At 48.4% G+C, this 23,141-nt stretch overlaps 8 protein-coding genes across 8 annotated transcripts in view; 4 read left to right on the forward strand and 4 right to left on the reverse strand.

The window, feature by feature from the left end:
* The window catches only part of BP5553_02584 (ARM repeat-containing protein), a gene marked incomplete at both ends in the record, with an annotated part of 4,466 nt that extends 4,003 nt beyond the window's left edge, over positions 1-463 (reverse strand). Inside the window, 2 exons of the mRNA XM_032011207.1 lie at positions 58-78; positions 200-463. Coding sequence (XP_031870900.1) covers positions 58-78; positions 200-463 — 285 coding nt within the window. The remainder of the gene's footprint in view (positions 1-57; positions 79-199) is intronic.
* Positions 464-2,978: 2,515 nt separating this feature from the next.
* Positions 2,979-6,902, forward strand: BP5553_02585 (DNA-directed RNA polymerase subunit beta; the record flags this gene model as incomplete). Its single annotated transcript, XM_032011208.1, has 6 exons — positions 2,979-3,056; positions 3,112-3,240; positions 3,308-3,376; positions 3,430-3,584; positions 3,635-4,030; positions 4,082-6,902. 6 exons carry the CDS (start codon positions 2,979-2,981, stop codon positions 6,900-6,902), a joined length of 3,648 nt encoding a protein of 1,215 aa, XP_031870901.1.
* A 652-nt stretch (positions 6,903-7,554) lies between these two features.
* Positions 7,555-9,246, reverse strand: BP5553_02586 (uncharacterized protein; the record flags this gene model as incomplete). The annotated part of the gene is made up of 4 exons (XM_032011209.1): positions 7,555-8,372; positions 8,423-8,677; positions 8,812-9,159; positions 9,207-9,246. The coding sequence occupies 4 exons, from the start codon at positions 9,244-9,246 to the stop codon at positions 7,555-7,557; spliced, it is 1,461 nt and encodes a 486-aa protein (XP_031870902.1).
* A 401-nt stretch (positions 9,247-9,647) lies between these two features.
* On the forward strand, positions 9,648-10,031 carry BP5553_02587 (Uncharacterized protein; the record flags this gene model as incomplete). Its single annotated transcript, XM_032011210.1, has 2 exons — positions 9,648-9,836; positions 9,897-10,031. 2 exons carry the CDS (start codon positions 9,648-9,650, stop codon positions 10,029-10,031), a joined length of 324 nt encoding a protein of 107 aa, XP_031870903.1.
* Positions 10,032-11,146: 1,115 nt separating this feature from the next.
* On the forward strand, positions 11,147-14,949 carry BP5553_02588 (uncharacterized protein; the record flags this gene model as incomplete). Its single annotated transcript, XM_032011211.1, has 5 exons — positions 11,147-11,163; positions 11,227-11,905; positions 11,969-13,737; positions 13,985-14,097; positions 14,153-14,949. The coding sequence occupies 5 exons, from the start codon at positions 11,147-11,149 to the stop codon at positions 14,947-14,949; spliced, it is 3,375 nt and encodes a 1,124-aa protein (XP_031870904.1).
* Positions 14,950-16,497: 1,548 nt separating this feature from the next.
* Positions 16,498-17,013, forward strand: BP5553_02589 (uncharacterized protein; the record flags this gene model as incomplete). The annotated part of the gene is made up of 1 exon (XM_032011212.1): positions 16,498-17,013. The coding sequence occupies one exon, from the start codon at positions 16,498-16,500 to the stop codon at positions 17,011-17,013; it is 516 nt and encodes a 171-aa protein (XP_031870905.1).
* A 1,446-nt stretch (positions 17,014-18,459) lies between these two features.
* BP5553_02590 (Uncharacterized protein) lies at positions 18,460-19,578 on the reverse strand (the record flags this gene model as incomplete). The annotated part of the gene is made up of 3 exons (XM_032011213.1): positions 18,460-18,514; positions 18,598-19,270; positions 19,368-19,578. The coding sequence occupies 3 exons, from the start codon at positions 19,576-19,578 to the stop codon at positions 18,460-18,462; spliced, it is 939 nt and encodes a 312-aa protein (XP_031870906.1).
* A 1,210-nt stretch (positions 19,579-20,788) lies between these two features.
* BP5553_02591 (Citrate synthase) lies at positions 20,789-22,555 on the reverse strand (the record flags this gene model as incomplete). Its single annotated transcript, XM_032011214.1, has 7 exons — positions 20,789-20,977; positions 21,030-21,053; positions 21,120-21,209; positions 21,260-22,002; positions 22,056-22,249; positions 22,318-22,382; positions 22,436-22,555. 7 exons carry the CDS (start codon positions 22,553-22,555, stop codon positions 20,789-20,791), a joined length of 1,425 nt encoding a protein of 474 aa, XP_031870907.1.
* Between the last annotated feature and the right edge of the window lie 586 nt (positions 22,556-23,141).

The following is a 23,141-nucleotide window of genomic DNA, read 5'->3' on the forward strand; positions in this document are numbered from 1 at the left end:
AGAATCTTGGGGTGTTTTGGTATGTAATTCGAAATTGAATGGGGGTCGGTTTCTTACAAGCTGTACTTTGTGATAGGTCTGAAACATTAGGCAGTTAGCGAGGCTATTGTATAAAGATTGGGAAGGTGGTGAGTGGGAGGAGTATGAATGTATTGTGACTGGGACAATAGCAAGAGAGACAACAGCAATTGGAGCTTACCGAAGGACCGTATTCCTGGGGCTCCTGGACACCGCGTTGGCTGGCAAGCATGCTCATTGTCGGTACGCGGGAAGAGTCTGTCGTGAATCGACGCATCAATCCCCCACGGCCATCTTGCGGGTGAGAATGAAGAGGCTGGGACTGCCGGGCGCCATTTCGAGGAGGGGATACGAGCCCGAGTAAGGATGATTCGTTTCTGGGGGATTGCTGGCTGCGAAAGCGCAACTCGTCCATTCGATCGCCGGTGCTATTCGAATAGGCCATCTTGCAAGGCTAAAATACTGCAAAGCGTCAGATTTTGCATGTCTGCCCACGGCGGGCGCTGGACTCGGAGGGGATCTAGGTGGGGTTGAGTTGGGTTGGGTTGGGTTTGGCTGCTGGAGTTGTGCGATGCAGGCAGATCGACGGCCAACATCTGTGTGTCTGCATCTCTGTGCGTCTCTCTCCGTCTCGAGCGTCGAGAGGAGCATAGGAGGGGGTTTTGGAGCTTACCTGAGGAATTATAGGAATTATACAAAAGGGGGGAGGTAGGGCCAGCGAGTGTCCTGTCCTGGAGACCAGGCGCGGAGCAAAAGAATTGTTGTATCCAGAGAAAAGACGGTGGATGGGACGGTGGTGGAGGTGGTGGAGGGCGAAGTCGAGGTTTGAAACCCCTGCTGGACTGGACGGCGGTTTCGCGTACTGGGTGGAGCGAGTACGGGAGTTCCTGGACTGCTGGAGACCCTTTGAAAGCTAGAATTTAGGGTTGTGTTGGGGGTGGAGGGGGGGTGAGGATAGTTTGGCTTGGGATTGATTGGAATTGGGGTTGTGCTTGGGAGTGGTATTGGGATTGGGGGTCGATATATCGGTGGTTGGGCGGGGGGGGGCAGCCAGGAGGAGGATTGGTGTATTGATTGATTGATTGATGATCGATTGATTGTCTGGTTGCCCAGGCGCTGACACGGGAAAATAGATAGAAAATAGAAGCACCGGTTTATGGATACATTATTGTTACAGCAATGAGCGAGGGAAGACCTGGAAGAGGAGGAGGGAGAGGCGGAGGGGAAGAGGGGGAGGAGGAGGAGGAGGAGGAAGAGGGAGTGAGGAAGAAAGAGGAATTCGGATGAAGATGTCGATACACGCCTCCCCTACACCTCCCCTACACCTCCTTACCCAGGCCTATTACAGCGCCTGCAGAGCCTACAGCAGCCTCTGTGCCGCCCTCCTCCAGCCCCTAGAAGCCCCTACTACAGCCCCTAACAAAGCCCCGAGCATCCTCCCAGCAGCCGTCGTCTAAAGTGGCTCCGGCGCCAGAAGAATAGCCAGCAGTCCAGCTCACCGGCGACAGGGACGCCCCCGTACTTCGTCCTGCACTAGCCGTCGCTGGTCCACGCAACTCGACGCCTGGCAGAGGGCAGCGAGGGCGAAGGGGAGGAAGGAGATGGATCTACCCGAACGCCACAGGGACCGAGAGACAGTAATACGGTCCTTTAGCATGTTCATCTTCTTGTCGATATTCTTGTTCATGTTCATGTTCCAGTCCAGTTCCGGTTTCAGTGCAATACAAAGGACGGCTACAGGCTACAGCAAAGGGAGGCGTTCCAGACGATGGAGGGGTTCGGGAGGAGAGGGCAATGCTACATACAATCAATACCTTACCTACCCGTAGGCACTCCATGCCACTTCATGCCACTCCATAGTACCGTACATACATGCGCTCGAGAGGTATCTTGACGCCTATTGGCCGCTATGCACGCGCGACGCCAGGCATAACTTGACAGAGGTGTTCGAGATGGCTCGACGAGGGACAACAAGCACGAACGACGAAGGACGAAGGACGAGGAGACAAATAATAACCATCCTGCCCTTCGTCTTGTTAAATCTCTGCTCCTCTGCCACCTGCCACCGACCTACCTGCCTCCTCCTCCCTCTCCCAAGCCCTGTCACGGCCGGGCCCGGTATCACCGATTGTGATATGCAAAGCCTGGATAGATGATAGATCATAAATCAGAGATAGACCAGAACATCCCCAGATTTGTGCGCACTGCAGCCCAGACAAGGCTCGCATTGTGCCCTATATGCAGCGGCGGCGGGGGGATGAACTGAGGATCATGCTTCGATCTGCTCTGATATGCCCGACTGCTTGCCCTCTGGGCTCGCTGTTGCAGGAGGAGGCGGCGACGGAACTGGATCCCGACTCCCAAGAGAAGTGACAGGACGTGTACAGCACGAAGTACAGGACGGTACCGCGCTCTGAGCCGACTAGGGCCAGAAGCAGTAAAGCACGCAGTTAGCACTAGCTCCCACCATACGACCATAGGCCCGAAGCGGCGGGAAGAGTGGAGCGGATATGTGGTATTGGGGTTTCTCGAATGGCGGTGAGCAGACTCAGCAAAGACTCAGGAAAAGACACGAAGAACGGAGGGCGAAGGATGGAATATCTGGATGGCTCTGGATTTTCAGGGGGTGTGTTTCACGTGATGGTCTGGTCACATGATATGTCACCCACGGCTCCTCCAGTTCTGCCGCTATTTTGCCGGTTTAGCCCCGTGCGCTGCAGCTGGTCGGTGCTCGGTGGCAGCGTGGCCCGAGCTCCCTTCACATATGTGATTAATAATTTATTAGCTAAGAGATTTTCCCTACAGAGGATCGGGCTCTGGCGGGGTTGATGCTTGGTCACTCGATGGTGCGAGGCTGCCGAGATAATACTCCGTACGGCGATAATATAATTTTTTGAACTTCAGCTTGATCCCTCCAGCACAACACCAACCACTGCTGCACCACCCCCACCAATCCAGCAATGCCTCCCAGAAAGAAGGCTCCTGCTGCAGGGCCTGTAGAGGTTGCAGCAGCTTCAAGTTCGCAACCCGAGAAACCTGTAAGTTTTGTCCACAGAATCTGCCGTGCGGAATGGCCCCTCATGGTATGACTAGACTGCCGATCCAGCACAAGGCGCTGCCCCGGCGGATGCAAGCACAGCTACAGACAATCCGAAGCGCAAACGAACCAGAACGACAAAGCCGGCCCCAAAGGTGGAACCAGAGCCGCCCATAGGAGATGATGTATGGCCTCCTGCCCTGCCACTGCACCGTGGCCGTGCTGCTGTTCTAACGCTGACTCTTCCGCTAGACGTTTTCCGCCTTGCTCGAGCCGTTTTATGGAGGGAAGAGCATGACCGATCCGATCAACACGGCCAAGGTATGCTCCCCCTGATCTATTAAGAAAGTGGCCTCATCTAACCCTGTGGATAGGACAAGTGGAATCTACTACCCGCTTTCTTGAAGGTGAAGGGCCTGGTCAAGCAGCATATCGACTCATTCAACTTCTTCGTCGACAACGAAATACAGCAGATAGTAAGGGCGAATAAGCGGGTGACCAGCGATGTGGATAACAAGTTCTGGCTCGAGTGCGTATTTCTCCTTGTTGCTGTGGGCTACATGCTTATTGGGAGTACAGGTACACCGGCATCCACGTTGGGGCTCCCGAGCGCCTCGATTATGACGACCGCAAGCCCCAGAATGAAATCACCCCCAACGAATGTCGCCTGCGGGACATGACCTACGCGGCGCCGATTCGGGTCAGCATCAAATACACTCGGGGGAAGTCTGTTATTGCGAGGAAAAATATTGCCATTGGAAGGATGCCGATAATGCTGCGGAGTTCCAAATGTCGCCTGGCTGGGAAGAATGATCGTCAGATGGCTCACATGAACGAGTGTGCGCTGGACCCAGGTGGCTATTTCATTGTAAACGGAACAGAGAAGGTCATTCTTGTGCAAGAGCAGTTGAGCAAGAACAGAGTCATTGTCGAGGCCGATCCCAAGAAGGGCATTGTCTCTGCATCAGTGACGAGGTAAGCCAGACTGGATCTGTTTCCTAGTTCCACCGGATTAACCCCTCCTAGTTCCACCCACGAGAGAAAATCCAAGAGTTACGTCCTCATGAAAAAGGAGCGAATCGTTCTACAACACAACATCCTCCAAGAGCCCATACCCATTGTCATTGTACTCAAGGCCATGGGTATTCAATCGGACCATGAAATGCTCATGCTGGTCGCGGGTGCGGACAGCGCGTATCAAGACGAATTCGCCGTTAACTTTGAAGAGGCTGCAAAGCTCAACATCTTCTCCCAGCACCAGGCCCTGGAATTTATCGGAACGCGAGTCAAGATGGGCGGAAGGAACAGAGGCCCGGGCGGACACCAACGTCGGAATTATATTGGGGATGGACTTGAAGCCCTTGCCAACATCGTTATCACGCATGTCCCGGTCATTGGCCTCGATTTCCGCCCCAAGGCGCTATACGTTTGTTTTATGGTTCGCCGCGTCCTGATGGCAATGCATGACCCAAAACTTGTGGATGACAGGGATTACGTTGGCAATAAAAGACTGGAGCTTGCCGGGCAGCTTTTGTCGCTACTCTTTGAAGATTTATTCAAGAAATTCAACCATGACTTGAAAATGAACATTGACAAGGTTCTCAAGAAGCCAAATCGGACAATGGAATTCGATGCATATAACCACATGCAATCGCACGGAAATTATATTACCCTTGGTATGAACCGAGCTATCTCGACTGGTAATTGGAGCGTCAAGCGGTTCAAGATGGAGCGGGCCGGAGTAACACATGTTCTAAGCAGACTGAGTTATATCAGTGCTCTTGGGATGATGACTCGAATCAGCAGTCAGTTTGAGAAGACTAGGAAAGTCAGTGGTCCTCGAGCTCTGCAGCCTTCACAATTCGGCATGCTTTGCCCGTCCGATACCCCAGAAGGTGAAGCATGTGGTCTCGTCAAGAATTTGGCGCTTATGACGCACATCACAACGAATGATGAGGAAGAGCCCATCAGGAAGCTAGTCTTCGTTCTTGGTGCAGAAGACATCGTCTCTATGAGCGGCCAGGAGATTTACGCGGAGGGTGCATATGTAGTCTTCGTCAATGGTACTCCCCTTGCCCTTACGAAGCAACCCAAACAGTTTTTGAACTCTTTCCGAACGTTTCGACGCATGGGTCGCGTTTCGGCGTTTGTTAGCATCTACATCAATCACCACACAAATGCCGTCCACATAGCGACCGATGAAGGCCGAATTTGTCGGCCGCTGATCGTGGTCGAAAACGGCAAGTCCAAGGTCACTAAACGCTCTCTCGAGGCTTTACGGAAATGGAAGATAGATTTCGACGGCTTCCTTCATCGAGGGCTCTTGGAGTATGTGGATGTCAACGAAGAAAACGATTCCAATATCGCGCTTTACGAGAACGAAATCGAGGAGTCTACAACCCATCTTGAAATCGAACCCTTTACTATCTTGGGCGCTGTGGCGGGCCTCATCCCATATCCGCATCACAACCAGTCTCCTAGAAATACCTACCAGTGTGCTATGGGTAAGCAAGCCATTGGAGCCATTGCATACAATCAGTTCTCACGAATCGACACCTTGCTCTACCTTATGGTCTACCCTCAACAGCCTATGGTAAAGAGTCGGACCATAGAGCTGATTCATTACGACAAGCTTCCTGCTGGCCAAAATGCCACCGTCGCTGTCATGTCATACTCTGGATACGATATTGAGGATGCTTTAGTGTTGAATAAAGCATCCTGTGACAGAGGCTTTGGCAGATGCCAGGTCTTCCGCAAGTACTCGACACGGCTACAAAAATACCCCAACAGATCTGCAGATCGCATCGGAGATCGAGTGATGGACGAAAAAGACCCAAGCAAGCCAATTAAGAAACATGCCATCTTGGGATCGGATGGTTTGGCAATGGTCGGGGAGCAAGTCAACATGGGCGAAGTCTATCTCAACAAAGAGGTACCACTCAACACGACATCGACAGGAATTGGTTCAGACTACGGCACAAACGAGCACAAGCCCGCGCCCATGACATATCGCCTCCCTGATCATAGCTACATCGACAAGATCATGCTCTCGCAGACCGAAAACGAAAGTATGGTGGTCAAGGTACAAACCCGACAGACACGTCGTCCTGAGCTCGGCGACAAATTCTCCTCTCGCCACGGACAGAAGGGTGTCGTGGGCATCATCGTCAACCAAGAAGACATGCCCTTCTCAGACTCGGGCATAAACCCCGACATAATCATGAACCCCCACGGTTTCCCATCCCGCATGACAGTAGGAAAGATGCTCGAAACCCTATCTGGCAAAGCTGGCGTCCTCAACGGGACACTGGAATACGGAACGGCGTTCGGGGGCAGCAACGTCGACGACATGGGCCAGATCCTCATTGACCACGGATTCAGCTATTCAGGCAAGGACTACCTCACAAACGGAATCACCGGCGAAGCCTTACCGGCATACGTCTTCTTCGGCCCCATCTATTACCAGAAGCTCAAGCACATGGTGCAAGACAAAATGCACTCCCGCTCCCGCGGCCCACGCGCAATCCTCACCCGCCAGCCGACCGAAGGTCGATCCCGCGACGGTGGTCTACGTCTAGGAGAGATGGAGCGGGATTGCCTGATCGCGTACGGCGCGAGTCAACTTCTGCTCGAGCGACTAATGCTGAGCAGCGACGCTCACGAAGTCGATATCTGCGAGGTCTGCGGTATGATGGGGTATCAGGGCTGGTGTCAGACATGTCAGAGCACAAGAGGCGTGACGAGGATGACGATGCCGTATGCGGCGAAATTGCTGGTGCAGGAGTTGCTGAGTATGAATGTGCTGGTTAGGTTGAAGCTGGAGGATGAGTTTCCGCACCCTAGATAGGTAGATATGGCTATTGTATTATGAGGGATGGGTGGGGGTTTGGTTATGGTGGAGTTGTGGATCGATGGGTAGGTGTGATGATGATAATGGTTTGCTTTGCATAGCCGCGGCGTACTGGGCTGGGTAGATTGGTAGATACCTCGTTGATTGAATTAATCAATGCTCTTGAGAAAGAAATATCCCCCGTTGGTACCGTAGAGTGCGAATAGCTACGTACAACTTCCCCCTTATTTCTAATACATATCGTAAAGAGTAGTAGTGCGAGGACATACATAGAGGGCTTTTAAGCCTAGTTTTTCCTTAATAAAAGATCTAAACCCATAGTTGTTATAACTTAAAGGGGAGCTTAATTGTAAAACCTGTAGGAGGAGTTCTACACTTTAGCTAATGGATGGTGGCCTAGACATACATAATATGTAGATATTATGTTATTTATAAGCCCTATTTGAGGTATCGATAGGTAACATTACCTTCGGCATGTATCTAATGTACAACGAACGCCACGTACGCCTCCCTCATAACGATCCACGATGCTTTTCCAATCCCGACGCCATGCTATACTCTGTATCCCCAAATCTTTCTACATGAAATCCAGTAGAACCTCCCCAACTACGCTGCTATGCAGCTGTAAATAAAAAAGACTTAAAAAGTTCTACTCCTCCTTCTCAGCCCACGCAAATCGCCTAATATCATGGCCATATCCAACATAAAGACTCTTCATCCTATTCTCGCCATCCCTCGCAAACCTCAAGCATTTAACATGCCCTCCATGGACATTCTCGCCGGGAGGTAAATATTTAGCTATCTGCGGCGAATGCAAAGCGTGTCCTCCATGAAGCGAGAACAGCTGAACAGGAGCATGGAGCTCGTCCCACTCCTGCGCAGCTGCCACGACGCCCGTCTCCAGATCGACGTCGAAGCCGCTTTGTATGGTGGCTGTGTTGAAGTAATCTAGGTATTGCAGGATGGGGTTTGTTGGAGTTGAGTTGCTGAAGGATTTGAGGTGTTTGCCGGACGGAGGAGCGGCCTGGGGGGACTTTTTGCAGAAGCGGAGGTCGTATTGACAGAGGCTTGAGTTTAGGCCTGCGACAAGAACCCGATGAGGGTCGAGTTGCTTGATATGAGTGATTGAACTTCGGTGCTCGATGACGTCTGTGAATTGGTGAATGCTTTGAATGCGCCTATCTTTCATATATAAGTGACCTTTTCGGCCGCCGGCAAGAAGGGCCCAGGGATTATCAGCTGGGACGTCTAGCGCGAATATATCTTTTGGGCAGTGGTTATCCGCAGTTGGTATGGGAGTTACCCATCGTGTGTTTAAAGTCCGTATGTCGGTGAACATTATCCCGTGGCTGGTTCCGTATGCGAATAGGAAGTCAGAGCTGGAATTCCCTGCTACCGATGAGTAGACGCTCACTTCCGGGCCTCGCGATATACCGGGGCCTAGGAGTATATCGGTCCACTCTAGCACTAACAACGGCTTAGTGAATGAAAGTTCGGTATATGGCCTTTCTACGTACCATAATTATCCGGTTGCGGAGCTATGATAATCCCACAGTCGGGAGTGCCAGCAAGCCATGTAACTGCAACTCGGCCACTTGCGTGATGTGTACTCATCGATGTAGGGGTCCCTGGATATCCAAACATGTGGGACGGGAAACGGGGAGAGTTTACTTCATGAAAGGTGAGGTCACGACAAATATTAAGGCTTGTCTCCGTAGAGCTAGTATGCTCGTTTGCATTGGCTTTCAATGTGACTATCCCATAATTATTTGCTGTAAGAGGTTAGCTAGGGATTCAAGTCTAGGGAGGTGACCTTGAGAAATATACAGGCATTTCCCGATATTGTAGGGCGACGAAAACACCTATTTTAAGGAAACCCCGGGGGGTCTTGCAAGGTCAGACATACCAACTCGAATATTCAGCCGTGATGGGCCCAGGTCCGGTCGATGGTTTATCGCAAACATAGGATCCTCGAAAGTGACAAGGGGTACACTACCTTGAGCTACAAGTCCTCGGGCACACGCATCGGGGGCTCTTAGAGTACCTTGACCCTGTTCCCGAGCCAGGATCCCACCAGTTAATGGCTCCCTGAGGAGTTTGGGCCTGTGAATGCGGCCTTTTTGACGAGCTATTGCAAACGCCGTTGCTTCGGTTTTTTCATCACGTGTTTTGCGTCTTTTTACATCCTGGGAGGAGTATGCCGCACTAGCTGGGCTGCCGGACTGGATCTTGAAGTATTTCTTCTTCTCTTTGTCTATGAAGGTGTTAGAAGGGTTGATAGCGCCTTATAATATGACTTACCATAGTAGTAGCCCGGGATGTCAAGAGGTGGCCGGTCCATGTTGGGTCTCCTTTAGTTGGAATTTTGAAGAATAATTGCATGAAGTCATCTGGGGCAATCCGGTATTAAGGTTGTAGTTGACATATTGATGCTATTTCTGTGTAGTTCTGTGGCGAGCAAAAAAGTGTGAAGGTTGTTCTGTGGGTTCGTCTTGCTATATTGAAGATATACGGAGTACAGAGGAGGTTAGTTTTATCAGCCCACCACGTGCTTTTACTCTACGCACCTTGCCTAGGTAAGCTACGGAGGTGCGACGATCTTTAGTCCATCTCCTATCACTTATTCTCCCCGCATCAGTTACTCAACCATTCAGCGAACCGGTCAATTAGGGTGCTATTAAGAGTCTTGCGACCTTGCATGTACCCAATTGCTCTCTCATCTACGATTGATCAACCACCAAGATGGTCTATACATTAACTGTTCACCTCTACGCTAACGATCACCCCGACTCTATCGATCGCATCAAAGCAAAGCTCGTCGAAGCTGCACGAATTTACCGTCAGGACAAGGAGACAATCGACTGGCTAGTGATGCAGGATGTTCACGATCCGCGGGCGTTCACCATAGTAGAGCGGTTCGCAAATGAAGGGGTTTGTTTTCCTTTTGCTACCTTGGCTAATACCGATGCTAATCATTTCTTGCAATTTTAGAGTCAGAAATATCATCTTGAAAACCCATATTGGAAGACGTTCGACCCCTACGTTGTCCCACTCCTTGATCGACCTATGGATCTTCGCCGACATGAGGAATTGGACACTAGCAAGGACGTTGAAGTACCAGCCTAAACATGGAACCATCCGAAATATGAGAAACACATAGGAGTTTATACGACTTTTAAAGACCACACCTTCTTGATTCGAGACATACGTGCCTTCCTCTCCGACAATCCAGATGTCAATCCCTGGAGTAATTGGCTTGACTTTAATGTGAATGCCAAATATTAGCAACAGTGCGTGGAAGGTAACTTGAACATCAGCCATTTGACGAACTGAAGTGGCTCTAAAGGATAGGCGTCCAAATCTATAGATATTTTTGAGACACATTTGCTTAGTACCTGTGTATGATAAAGGCTACAAACGTGTATTTGCATTTCCAAGATGTAATCATAGCGTCTGGTTACAACTTGAATACATGATAATAGATACCTATTAGAGAGGACGGTAAGGTGGTACAAACAGGGTAAAACGAGCGAATTACCCTAGATTTATTCTCCTAGGTACTACTAGTATATAATTATTATAGAAAAGATTTCACAGTTTATTATACAACTTGAACAGTATATTTACCTAAATAGTTAATATTATAGATACTATTATAATATTCTAATAGATAGAAGTATTTTAGTAGTTCGAGCTAAGATTACTAGTAAGCTCCTCTTAGCTTTGAGACTGGTATAAATTAATTAGGTAGTACTGCGGGGGACGTGTTAGTATAGACACCTAATAGTATGATGAATAATAAAGTCAGCCTTGTATACAGAAGGCTAAGCTATATAACCACGAAGTATTAATTACATGCAAGTACCCTTTACTTTCTAAAGTGATATAATGTAATCGTTTGTCTTTAGAATTGTACAGAAACTATATAGAGTGGGTGGCATGATGAGCAATAACAAGCCAGACATGGACCGTCTCGGCCGGGCTGTGGAAGGCGGGCTACAGCCTTGTAAGCCTCGCCTGGCCTGTCCATCGCGCGCCCCAAAGCTCGCGGTTGTTCCGCGCCAGAATCCGTGCAACAACGACAACTATCGGGACACCCTGCTGGAGACGTAACAGCAACGCCGAGACGGTCTATGCGATAGAACGTATATTCGACATCCCCTCGTCCTCTTCCCTCTTCACTCTAAATTGACAATGCGAACAACCTCATCCTGCTTAGCTTGGCTGCTCACCTCCTGGCTATGGCTCCATTAGTGCTGTATGTATATATATCCACCGCGACTTAGCTAAGTACTGTGATAAATACACTAACAACTTACAGAGTGCAGCAAAAAACTAGATCTATCTACATCGACCTTACGAAAAGTGATGATGAGGATAACCAACCCCAGGTCCCAGTCCACACCCAACAACCGTTGACGCATCCAATCTCAACTTCCCCGATACTCCCACCGCCCTCACAATCAGCTACCTCTCGGCGTATCGTCTCAAAGACCGCCGGTCTAACTACCCGAATCATACCTAATGGCCATAACAAATACGATTTCAGTTTTACGCCAGGTCTCTCGAAAAAGGCGCCAGGTCCCTCGAGGGTTCCTTTACGGCCTTCCCCTTCTACGCCCAACTCTCCGGCCCAAAAAGGTCGGCCTATAGACCATTCTCCTAAAAATGGAGAAAACACAGATCAGGGTAGGAGCCTCAATCCAGGGCATGCTGTCAAGCGAAGGAAGGTTGAGGGTGGAATGGGCCATGGGCCTGGTGCTCCGCGCCCCTCACCTTATGCTTCCCAAGGTTCTGCATCTCAGGTCAAACCCGAGCCGAAGCAGGAATCCACCACACGTGGTTCCGCGCGGCGCACGTCTTCTGATTACCTCTCGGTTGAACACGGCAATGAGGTTCGGCAGGCTCTTGAGAAACAAGTCTTTCCCCATATCTTAGCAGCTTTTTCTGGACATCGGGGGAAGCTTTCTAGCGCTGATAGGGATTGCATAGGTCAAAAGGTTCGTACACGGGTTAGTCGATTAGTCTCATCCACGCTGCTCTTCTGACATTAATATCCTTAGATCGCGGGAGATCTCGTGAAGCCTCCTGTATTTATGCAGAACTTCCTTGCGAGTAACTTCAAACTGTCAGCCAAATACGAAAAGCAGCTCGCACTCCGCGCAGAGATATTAGTCAATCGATACACAAAGTTGGTTTTGGAAGGGTTAAGCATCCATGATTTAATGTTTCTGGACTCTGCTGATGCAGGATATGTTCCGATCGAGAGGACAGCTGACGGTCGCTCAAGTGAAAGCCCAGAATCTTCTGCCGCTTCTAATAGTGATGCCGAAACATCTGAATTGGAAGCTGTAGCAGTAGGACAGCGTCATCTACATCAGCCAAAACTACACGACTATTTCTCGTCACTAGCCACGTCACCCAGTACCGACAATGTTGGACCCAAGACGCCTGAAGATAGCAAGATGACCGGTTTTCCAAGCTCTTCAGCGGTAACGATCAGGACTCGGAGGAGCACCCGAAATTTACGACCTCAGACGCGCCCCACGACGCCCCCTCCTGTACCGGTTACAATAGGTGCCCAAACGGCCCTAAATGGATCCCGATCGAAGCAGTCTACTCGAAGTCATAAAGCAACCGGTGCTTCTACAGAACCAGCTTGCCAGAGAATTGAGCATCCCCTTGATGCTGCGGATCCTAAGAAAATCCATTCTTCCCATCACCGGGCTGGCCGATCTTACCTCACGACGCTACTGAGAGAACGTGAAATGACGGGAATAGGAGCCCTCAACTTCCGTCATGGCCAGACATCTTTTAGAACGGAGGCAATGAACAATCTTGAAGATTCCTTAGTTCCGAAATCACACTGGACCAATTGCAGTGGTGACATTGCTACTATCAGCTGGGCAGGCGAAGGTGCCTTTGTTTGTGGATGCATCGCACATTCTGATAGTTACAACATGCAATACAACAAACCAGGCAACTTAGTTTTCGGGTCACTACCTTCGGATACACTGAAAGCCGTTGCGGACCATCGGATTATTCGACCACTAATCGACCCCGATCAGAATAAAGAGAATGCATCACATGCTATGCGGCAGACACAAGACCCCTGGCTATATACATCTGTTGTCTCAGCTTCGTATAGTGAGACAAATGGCCTTACTTTCACAGCCAGCTTTGATAAGACCGTTAAGATATGGGCGGTATCAGAGGACGGATCATCTATGGCACTGGTTGGGACTTGGGACCATGATGACAAGGTGAATTTTGTCGTTACATCCCAAGTCCACAACCGTGTAGCTACTGCCGCTGATGTGTACAACGACGCTATTCGAGTGTACGATCCCGAAAAGGAAGATATTACCAACTCGCCATACCATACATACAGCGGGATCAAAGCCCAAGAACAGGCTAATGAGGTTCGGGCTCAGGATACCTGGGCATATTTTCCGGCCACTATACAGTGGGGCAAATCTCCGAGTGTCTCAAACCTCCTACTCGTTGGCTATTCGCCTCGAAGCGTCGCAGGAGATGATGCCGATATTCCGGAGGACAAGAAGAATAGCGGCGAGCTTTGTATTTGGAACGCCGAGGACCAGTCTCGAATTGCAATAGGCGCAGGAAGCCCAGGACGTACACAAAACGTTTTCGAAGTGGTGTGGCATCCGAGCCAGCCATGCTTTCTTGCGGCGACGTCCCCATGTGGGACCATTGCACCCGATAAAACTCGAACTCAGGTTCAATTTTTTGCCCAGAACGAATGTGGCGTTTTTATCAGCATTAGAGCTCTTGATTGTCCAGCTCTTGATATCAACGAGCTCACCATCATGTAAGTTCAATGCATCCTTTACTAGTGTGCATTAGAAGCCCTGGTAGATCCTCGAAATATTAGAGCGATTCTTTGCTCTGAATAGGAGCTATGTGTATTTTATTCTTAATTTCGGTCTATAGTAAAGCCTACTTGTGCTAAGGCCAGCGTGGCCATGGCGAGAAGGGGGTTTTAAAGGTTTTCGGGTCAATCACGAAACTTGGCATTCGCTATCATTGGCGTATAGAGCAATACTAATAGGGAACAGGCCCAACAGCAGACTTCATTGCTACGTCGGAGCTAGCTGTACTGACGGCAATACATATGTTTGGGATACTGCCGCTCGGAGTGATGAACCAATTCACATCCTAAATCACGGAGGTAGGTAACCCTCGATCTTGCTTTATAATTAGACAGTAATTGACTTTAAAAATAGAGTCTCTCGACAACCCCCTCCCGGATATCCCTCGCGAAATTGGTGACGCAGGAGTAAAGTTTGCAACTTGGGGACAAACCTGCGAGCGCTTGTATACCGGATCATCGGACGGTAGAGTAAACGCGTGGAATGTCCAAGCACCGCCTAGAAAGGCATTTATTCGAACGGTTCTCGAAGTCTCTGGAGGCATATCTGCTGGAGTCTTCTCGAAGGACTACTCTAAGTTGCTAATTGGCGATTCAACGGGGAAGGTTCATTTATTAGCGTTTGATGATAGCGACGCAGAAGTAGAAACGCCTCTATTAGACCCTCCTACCATTGGATTAGGCGCTAGACTGAGCACCTTGCCAGTAGCCATTCCCCAGCCGCCAAAGCTAGTCGTTCCACACGCGGAACCACCCATACCATCAAGTCCTGACGAGAAATCTAATAATATTAGTACTGACGAAGAGTCCGGCCCAGAATTAGCACATAAGTTCTTGGCAGAAGGCCAACTCATCTTATACCCAGATCCGCTAGTCGGTGCAGTACAAGGCCCTAATTACTATGAGACTAGCTTGTTTCGAGCAGAAGCTCACGAGGAGGAAGATATAAAAAGGCCCCTTAAACCTAGTTTCCGAGCTAGCCAGAAGTTCAAGAAGTCTTCTAGGGCAAAGCCACTTGATATTCCGAAGCTGAAGCTAGTTAAATGCTCGGGTATTGAGTTACACTTTAATAATCTAAAGCTAGACGGGGAATTCAAGGCCGAGAATATTGAATTTGAGTGCGATTGTCTACTTATAGAAGAGTTAGACTAAGTTTACGATATACTCTATTCTTTTAGTAATAAAGAGTTTTACTAGAAAAGAAAATATTTTACTTCAAAATACTTAACTCTAATATTTAAGAGGACGAGTTTATAAACTTCTTTTACTTTAAGTTATAAAATAAAATAAAATTATAAATTATAAATAATAAAAGTAACTAATATAATATAAGAAAATTTTATATACTAAATTAAAAGCCTAGACGAGTTTATTATTAACTTCTAGCTATTTCTACTTATAAAATAATATAGAATTAAAAGTTATATTTTTATTTATTTTTATTTAGCTAGTATTATATATAAGTCGCGGCTATAAATAATAGAATAGCTAAAGTTGACGCTATATCGCTTGGCTACTAGGGACGTTGTACAGCAACTAAAGGACGCTGTAACTACAGGGCCTGCAGGCTTATCAGGGCTCAAATCACGATATAGCGCACCGGCCCTATAAGCATTACTAAACGCACTGTTCCTTCAAGCTATCAAGCCCCTAAACTTCGTTGCTATGCCAGGCTTCTGTGGCGTCCTACAACTTAGTATCTACTCTTAGCTGTTTTATAACTTATAGCTGCGACACGTAGTAGGGTGTTGATATTCCATTGTTTTTCTGTCGTCCAGATTGCATTAGATACACATGCAGATCAGTAGGACCAATTAGGTATATAAGCTCCTGGCTCCTACTCCCCCTTCCGCAGAGAGCAGCTAGTTAGACTTTTGACAGCTGGACCAGGGAGAAGCGGTCCAGTTAGACAGACTATGAATACAATTGAATATGCTATACTTATATTAATTACTGGATCCTTTAGCTAGTAGTCCTTCCATATGCTCATATGCTACTACCTGAGTGCGCCTTGAATATTCACCTCCTCTAAGAACACTAAACCATTGGTTTAGTCTTCTTTAGCCATATGACCACCTGACGATAATCCTGCACCACGCCCGTCGCTCAATTGATCCCTATACCTTAGCTATCACAGTGGACATTTAGTTGTTTTATCTACAATTCCTCCTGATAATCTTACTAAAGGTCCTCCTAGCTCCTCTATATTATAAAAATACGTTTATTTTAGTAATTAATAAATATCTTTTAAAGAATATTATATATAATAAACTCGTTTTACTAGTATTTATAACTAACTTAGTATAATAAGTACTAAATTTAAATTTTTAGATTATATAACTATATATTATTAGTAATTATATTTTATATAAATAGTCTTACTAATAGATATAATATTAGTAAAGTTTATAGTAAAGTTTAAATAGATAGTTAAATAACTTTATTCTTTATTATTATAATATATACTAATATAAATTATATAGAATAGTTGAATTAGCTAGTAAGAGTATATAACTTCTGTAACTTAATTCAATTTAGTGGTATTTTGATGCCAACGGGTACTATGTCGGTAGTTAGGGATAGGGGTATATATATTTATCCTATTTTGTGCAAATTTACAAGTACTTTTATACCTACCTCCCTGCAAGGCGGCGAAGGCTCCATTCCGAACACAGCTCTACCTGTAACCTGCCACGCGACATGCGACACGCGACACGATTTAGCATCTACGGAGTAGCAACTGCGATCGATGACCACAGCCAACATGATAAGGCCGTTGAGGATGAGGAACGACTATCTGCCGAACGGCGGAAGCTTACTCTAGCACCTACAAACAGCGGTCCTACACAACCTTGTGAGCTCAACCAAAGCTACCGTCTGAAGCCTCGCATCATTATACCGCCTTCAACGGCGGAATTTGAGATCGACGATATGCAGGCCCCGAATAAGCCGCGGAATCTACCAACTCCTAAAGACGATGAACAATATTATACTTCAGGATGTCCTCGAACACCCTCTACTCCGAAAGATCCGATACTTGTTGCGGAGTATCAGGAATGGCCATTTCACGACTTGCTTGACTATACTAGGATTGAAAACGTTGCAACATACCATCCGCGGTTTGAGTTTCCGTGTATCCTTGAGTCGTCGAACTTACCAATCCCACTCAGATCACTAAGCATTAGTTCAAATAAGAAAACATTAGCACCAATGTAGCCTACGAGGCTATCTCACATTCTAAGTTATATCTAGCAGAGCTACCGAATTCAAAGCACACTACGTGGATGCCATAAGATGATAAGGCAGTATATAATATAAGAACGGCTGGCTACTCATAGGAGCAAAGGAACAATCCAAGTAGGGTATTCTACCAAGCTTAAGAAGTGATGGCGATAATATGGTTCCTCCTTTGCCACAATTCTTAGTGGATTCATCAAGTCCCTCGCGCATACTTCCCTCCATCCACTAAGACCCCTCCCGGATGTTTAGATCAACCTAGGCCTAGCACGATCGATCTATGTATGAGATGCTTGCGATATCGAGGCAATCGATGAGTGATATTTCAAGACACATGCTTGATGATATAGGTATAGCAGCTACTAGTACTATTTAGAGTATGATTAAGAAGAAGCGGGGAAGGAAATTGGGTACCACCAATCAAGCATCATCTTGAGTCCTCAGAACCATTTATACACCATGAACGATAAATGCAGGATTGATAAAACAAACAATGAGGCACGGCCAGGTCAGGTGGCGTAGAATATGACGATTAGACTAGAGAAATGTATACAACCTACAAGGAGTCAATGTATCCTGTATAAATTCAAATAGCACGAATTCCTCCACTAATAGGTAGTGTGGCCTTGACTCGAGCGTTTCAGAAAATTCAGTTAGCCGAAGCGTGGTAAGGTGCCTCGGATAACAAATCAGGCACTTTGGCGGAGTGGTTAACGCGATGCCCTGTTATGGTTTCGACCAAGCTGACAGGCATTTCCTTCGTAAGTTCTCACTATCCCTATTATTAAAGAAGTCCAACAACTTACACCCATTAGGGGAGCATCAGTTCGAATCTCATAGGTGTCGCATTACTTTTTTTTCCTCGATTTATTTTTCCCCCAATTTTCTTTTTTTGACTCCTCCGTATAGTCTTTTGGAGCTTTCTTGGCTAGTAGCTTAAGCGTGCGGGGTTAGCCTCTACCTACGGAGTACTATCGCGAGCGGTCAAGGCTGTAGTACGAAGTACGATCAAATCAGCCAAATTTAGCGACTTTAAATCGCTGTACTTCCCTAGGCATTTAGTATTATAAAGCACAGAAACTAAAGAAAGCAATATATTATTTGCCATCTGCACAATTGCCGATTCCATCTCCGTGTTGTTACTGTAAAGATACAGAGAACGATACCGTTCTAAGATAGCTCAGGGAGACCTAGACTAACCCCACTTAAGAAACACTCAAACACGAATTTAAAGCAGAACTCTCAAGTGTTTGTATTATTCTAGCTAGTTACAAAACACTAGCCTTCTATTATCCTGGTACATACCAACGATACAGGGAGAAAATCTATCTGCGCTCTGCGCTCAATGGCAAACGTACATCAGGGGATTCTCCTGAAAACAAACATCCACGAGCGACCAGACCAAATATATCCCGTCAACGCCGTCTAATGCTTAGCCGTGACCTGATCTCCAGTGATCTTCTCAACATAAGTCTTGGCCCTAAATTTAAACGTATTAGTAAATTGCTCTTTCCGCTGGAATATCCCTCAGTCAATAGGAGAGGGAGGAAAGGGTATACTTACATATCACCCATAGCAACCATGCAGATAGTCTGCCAAACGCCCAACCCAATACGAGGAACAACGCCACGATACAAACCCTTAACCCCATTTTGCGAGTAGATGTACTGCAAAGTATTCCCAACGGTCATCTTAGCCGGCCGATTAGGATCTATCGTCTTGCTCTGCATCTCGACGCGGATGACCTCGATAGGCTGATTCCAAGCACTAAGACCACCACCCAAGCCAGAGGCCAGGATCTTTTCCCAAGCGCTCAGCTTCGCTCCCTCCTTCTTACCAGTGACCCTTCTAATGCCCTGCTCGGCCAACCGAGAAAGACCGAAACGCGATCCCCAGTTGGTCATCTGTCTGATGGCCACGGCGTTGACGCCCTTGTTGATGCCCTTGATGCCCTCCTTGCGGTAGATGTCCATGAAGGTTGCGAAGGTACCGGGAGGCTTAACTCCGGCCGCGGCGAGCTTCGACTTGGTCATCTCGACAGTCTTCATGCAGGTGCAGAAGCCCATCGTGGCATAGGCTTGTGCGACACCACCTGTGACACCTCCTGAGATACCGGCGGTGAAGTCACCAGCTCCGAAAGTTCGGGCGTAGTATTCGGCTTCGGATGCCACGAAGAGGAGGACGGCGCCTTTGGTCGAGGCTTCGATCCAGGCCCATGGAATGAGACCCTGGTAGACTGTAATCCGGTGGAGGATATATCAGCTCATGTAATTATCAAGTGCACCGGAGAGCATTTGGTGGACCGGGAAGGACGGAGGGAATATCGAGCTTACAGCCAAGAACTCCACCTCTACCCCAGATTCTCGTCAGGGCGCCTGCAAAGCTATCACCTCGATTGGCAGCCATGGTGGTCTTGATGACCTCCAGCGGCTGCCCCAGCGTGGTGACCTCGAACAAGTTCAAGCCAGCTCCCAAGAGCAGATTGCTGAACTTGACTGGCTTCTTCTCGGGGAGAACATTGGCGACTGGCGCGGCGACGGACATCTTTGTAGGATATTTATGGATTGAGGGCCCTGACCAAGGGATGAGGGTGCTTCTTCGCAAAAAAAAAAAAGGGAGATTGTAGGTTGAAACTTGAAAGAGGGGAGATGGAAGGGATCAAAGAAGTGGGCTGCAGCGGGAAGGGAGATGGATGTTTTGTATTGTACTTTCGAAGTGTCTCCCCTTGTCGGGGACCGACGGTAAGCCCCTAAGTTTATTTTCCGGGTAACTCACACCCTAGGAGCCCCCTAGATCCCCCCTAAGGCTTACGCTTCTCCCTACAAAGGAACGAGCCGAGCGTCCTCCAGGTGCTACAGTGCTACAGCAGCTGCTACAGTGGGAAGTCCTCCGGTAGTCGCACATGTTAACTGGTTTGCACATGTACCAAATAACGCCTCGTAAATGGGGGAGATGCCGAGCTTAAAAGCACACAGCGAAACCCAGTATTACTTATTTAAAACAGGCGATCCGCCAGATGTTCATACTTTCAAGGCTGCGATCCTTTACAAACGCTTTCCATTCATACAATGACGTGCTGCAAGCAACCCGATTCCAGCCGCGCTGGTTTTATTTTTGTTGTTGAGGCTGGCGCTGGCGATTTGGTTGATTGTTGGTCTCGCTTCGGCCCAACGTTGCGCCTCGGGAGCCGGGCCAGAGCTAAGACGTAGCAGACATGCAAGGATAGCTCTGCGCGGACACGGAGCCATCAACAAGATGGGGGTGGATGCGGGCGAAGAGCTAGCGGGTTGATTATCGATTGGAATATGGGGCAATAAGCCATGGCTGAGCACTTCATTAGCCCGAGAAGGCCATAGAGAGTGTCATAAGGACCTGGATTATAAAATAAGGTATAATACGTGGACATTCCTCGACTCTAAAATTCCTAATGTCTCACTCACCAAGACTTACCGTCGAGACCAAAGACCAGAGAGTCCTTGGTATAATGATCATTTTCCACTACAGCACTTCACAACATTGAGTTACTAGGTTTGAGTAGAGTGATGGCCAGGCCATAATAGGATTGAGACAATAAACCAGCCAATTTTTTTTTGGACATGGGAATGATTGCAATGAAGCACGAGAACGCTGAGACTAAAATACAGTGAATAATGCTATTGCTCTAAATCCTATCTATTCCGACCCTTTTCGTACAATGTTCCTAATCCGGCTGGTCAAACGCCCCAGGGTATTTCACACAGCACCATTTTCGTGCTTAGATCTTGGCTCCGACAATCTCCGCCCACTTCTCGGTAGAGAAGGACTTTGGTCGCTCAATAGGAGCGCCAACGGCGCGGTCAATGATCAGTTGGGGGAGGACACCAATGGCTCGGGAGACACCGAAGAGGACAGTGTAGTAGTTGGCCTCGGTAAGACCATAGTATTGGAGGAGGACACCAGAGTGCTATATCAAGTCAGTACATGCTCTTTGTAGAAATGGTGTAGGTGGTACTTACAGCATCAACGTTGGGGTATGGGTTCTAAGGCACATGATCGTCAGCACTCCGAAATGGTAGTTGAAGGGGTTAAGAGTAGAGGAAACTTACCTTGGTCTTTCCGTGCTCGGTGAGGACGCCGGGAGCAATCTTGTAGACCTGGCTGACTAACTTGAACATGGGGTCATCTGGGAGATGTTTCTAGGCAATGTTAGAAATAATATTACTTAGGCTCTGGCAGGACAACATACCTCGGCGAAAGTTCGCTGGGCCATGTAGCGGGGATCAGTCTTGCGGAGAACGGCATGGCCGTAACCAGGGACAACTTGGCCGCCGTTCAACGTAGACCAGAGGTAGTCCTTGATGGCTTGATCACTGAGATCATCGCCAATGGCAGCCTTCATCTTGGTAAGCCAGTTCAAGACTTCCTGGTTGGCAAGACCGTGGAGAGGGCCAGCAAGGCCGTTAAGACCAGCGGCAAGGGACAGCATGGGGGAGCTGAGAGCAGAGCCGACCAAGTGCGTGGTGTGGGCGCTCACATTGCCACCCTCGTGGTCGGTGTGGATGGTAAGGTAAAGTCTCATCAGCTCGACAAAGTCCTTGTTCTCGCCGAAACCAAGCTGGTTGGCAAAGTTGAAACTGTAGTCCTTGTCCTTTTGGACGGGAGCAACCTTTCCGCCCTTGAAGACATTTTGGTAGATGCGTGCGGCGATGGTGGGGAGCTTGGCAATCAAGTCCATCGAGTCCTCGAAAGTGTGGCCCCAGTACTCGTTCTTCTTCATGCCCTTAGCATATGCCTTTGCGAACGACGACTCGTGTTCCAAAGCATTGACTGCGATGGAGAATTGTGCCATCGGGTGGAGATCGGTAGGGCATCGGTCGATGAGCTCCTCAACGAATTTGGGGACGTTGGAGCGTGCAGCCCATTCGGCGGAGAGATCGCGGACTTGTTGCTCGCTTGGGACCTCGCCGGTCAGGAGAAGCCAGAAAAGACCTGCACGAAGTTAATATATAATCCTAAATAGTTTTGGCGAGGTTTGTCCGTACCTTCTGGCAGAGGCTCCTTTCCACCGGGGGCCTTGGGGAGAAGCTCCTGGCATTCTGGAATGGTCTTCCCTCGGAAACGGATACCCTCCTCAGCATCAAGAACTGAGCCCTCCCAGACCAGAGATTTGATACCCCGAGCACCACCATAGACCTGGTCGAGAGTTACTTCGCCGACGACCTTGTGTCCATAGCCCCTGCAGATAAATGTGTCAATCCCCGAACCGCTGCGATGGTACATGTGCTGATTAGGATGGTTTCTTACTTGCGAAGCGCCTTGATCTGCTCAATCTTCTCTGGCAGTTGCTCAGCGAATCTTTCCTTCAGGGTCTGCGAAGGGCGGTTAGCATGACGTTATGCGCGACGGGAGAAGCCAGCTTTACCTGGGTTTTCGCGGAGGAATAGCATCGCAAGCCATTGAAGGCGGCGGTTCTGGAACTGAACGCTGGGGCAGCAAAGGAGGACCTCAATGCCGAAGCACCAAGACGTAGTGAAGAAGCCATTGTACTGAAAGGGGGTGGATTGAGGAACTTGTGTTGAAGGAAAAGATTGGGGACAGGGCGAGGATCGGCGATGCTGGAAAATTATCAAATATGCGCTCGGGCAACGGGAGAGCTCGGGAGTGGACGGAGTCAACAGAAACGGGGGCCGCTGCATCCCTTGTCTGTGTTGTTGGCATCACGTGCGTTGCATCATCATCACAAACCTGAAGGCGCCTTTACAGGCTTCGCAGGACAAAGGATAATAGTATTATATTATTAGGTTATTTATTTATTCTTCCTTGTATACTATATACTATTTATTTCTAGAGGTAGCTAGAAGTTAGAAGCATACCAAATACAACCACCACCCTCGCTTCGTTGCTTTCCAAGTTCTTTTCCCGCTGTCTCTCTGTCCCCAATTCCCTACTTCCCACGTTCCCATCGAACCTCGGGAATACGGCCCCCGGCGCCAGTCACGTGCCGCGTACCACGTGCCTCTGCCGGCCAAGACCTGGCGTGCTGTATTTTGTCCTCCTACTACTCAACTCCTCATTTTCGCCAACCTCCTCTCCGACTTTACATCACCACAACCATCCCCCATCACCAT

Source organism: Venustampulla echinocandica, assembly GCF_003357145.1.
Source record: "Venustampulla echinocandica strain BP 5553 chromosome Unknown scaffold_1, whole genome shotgun sequence".
Lineage (NCBI taxonomy): Eukaryota > Fungi > Ascomycota > Leotiomycetes > Helotiales > Pleuroascaceae > Venustampulla > Venustampulla echinocandica.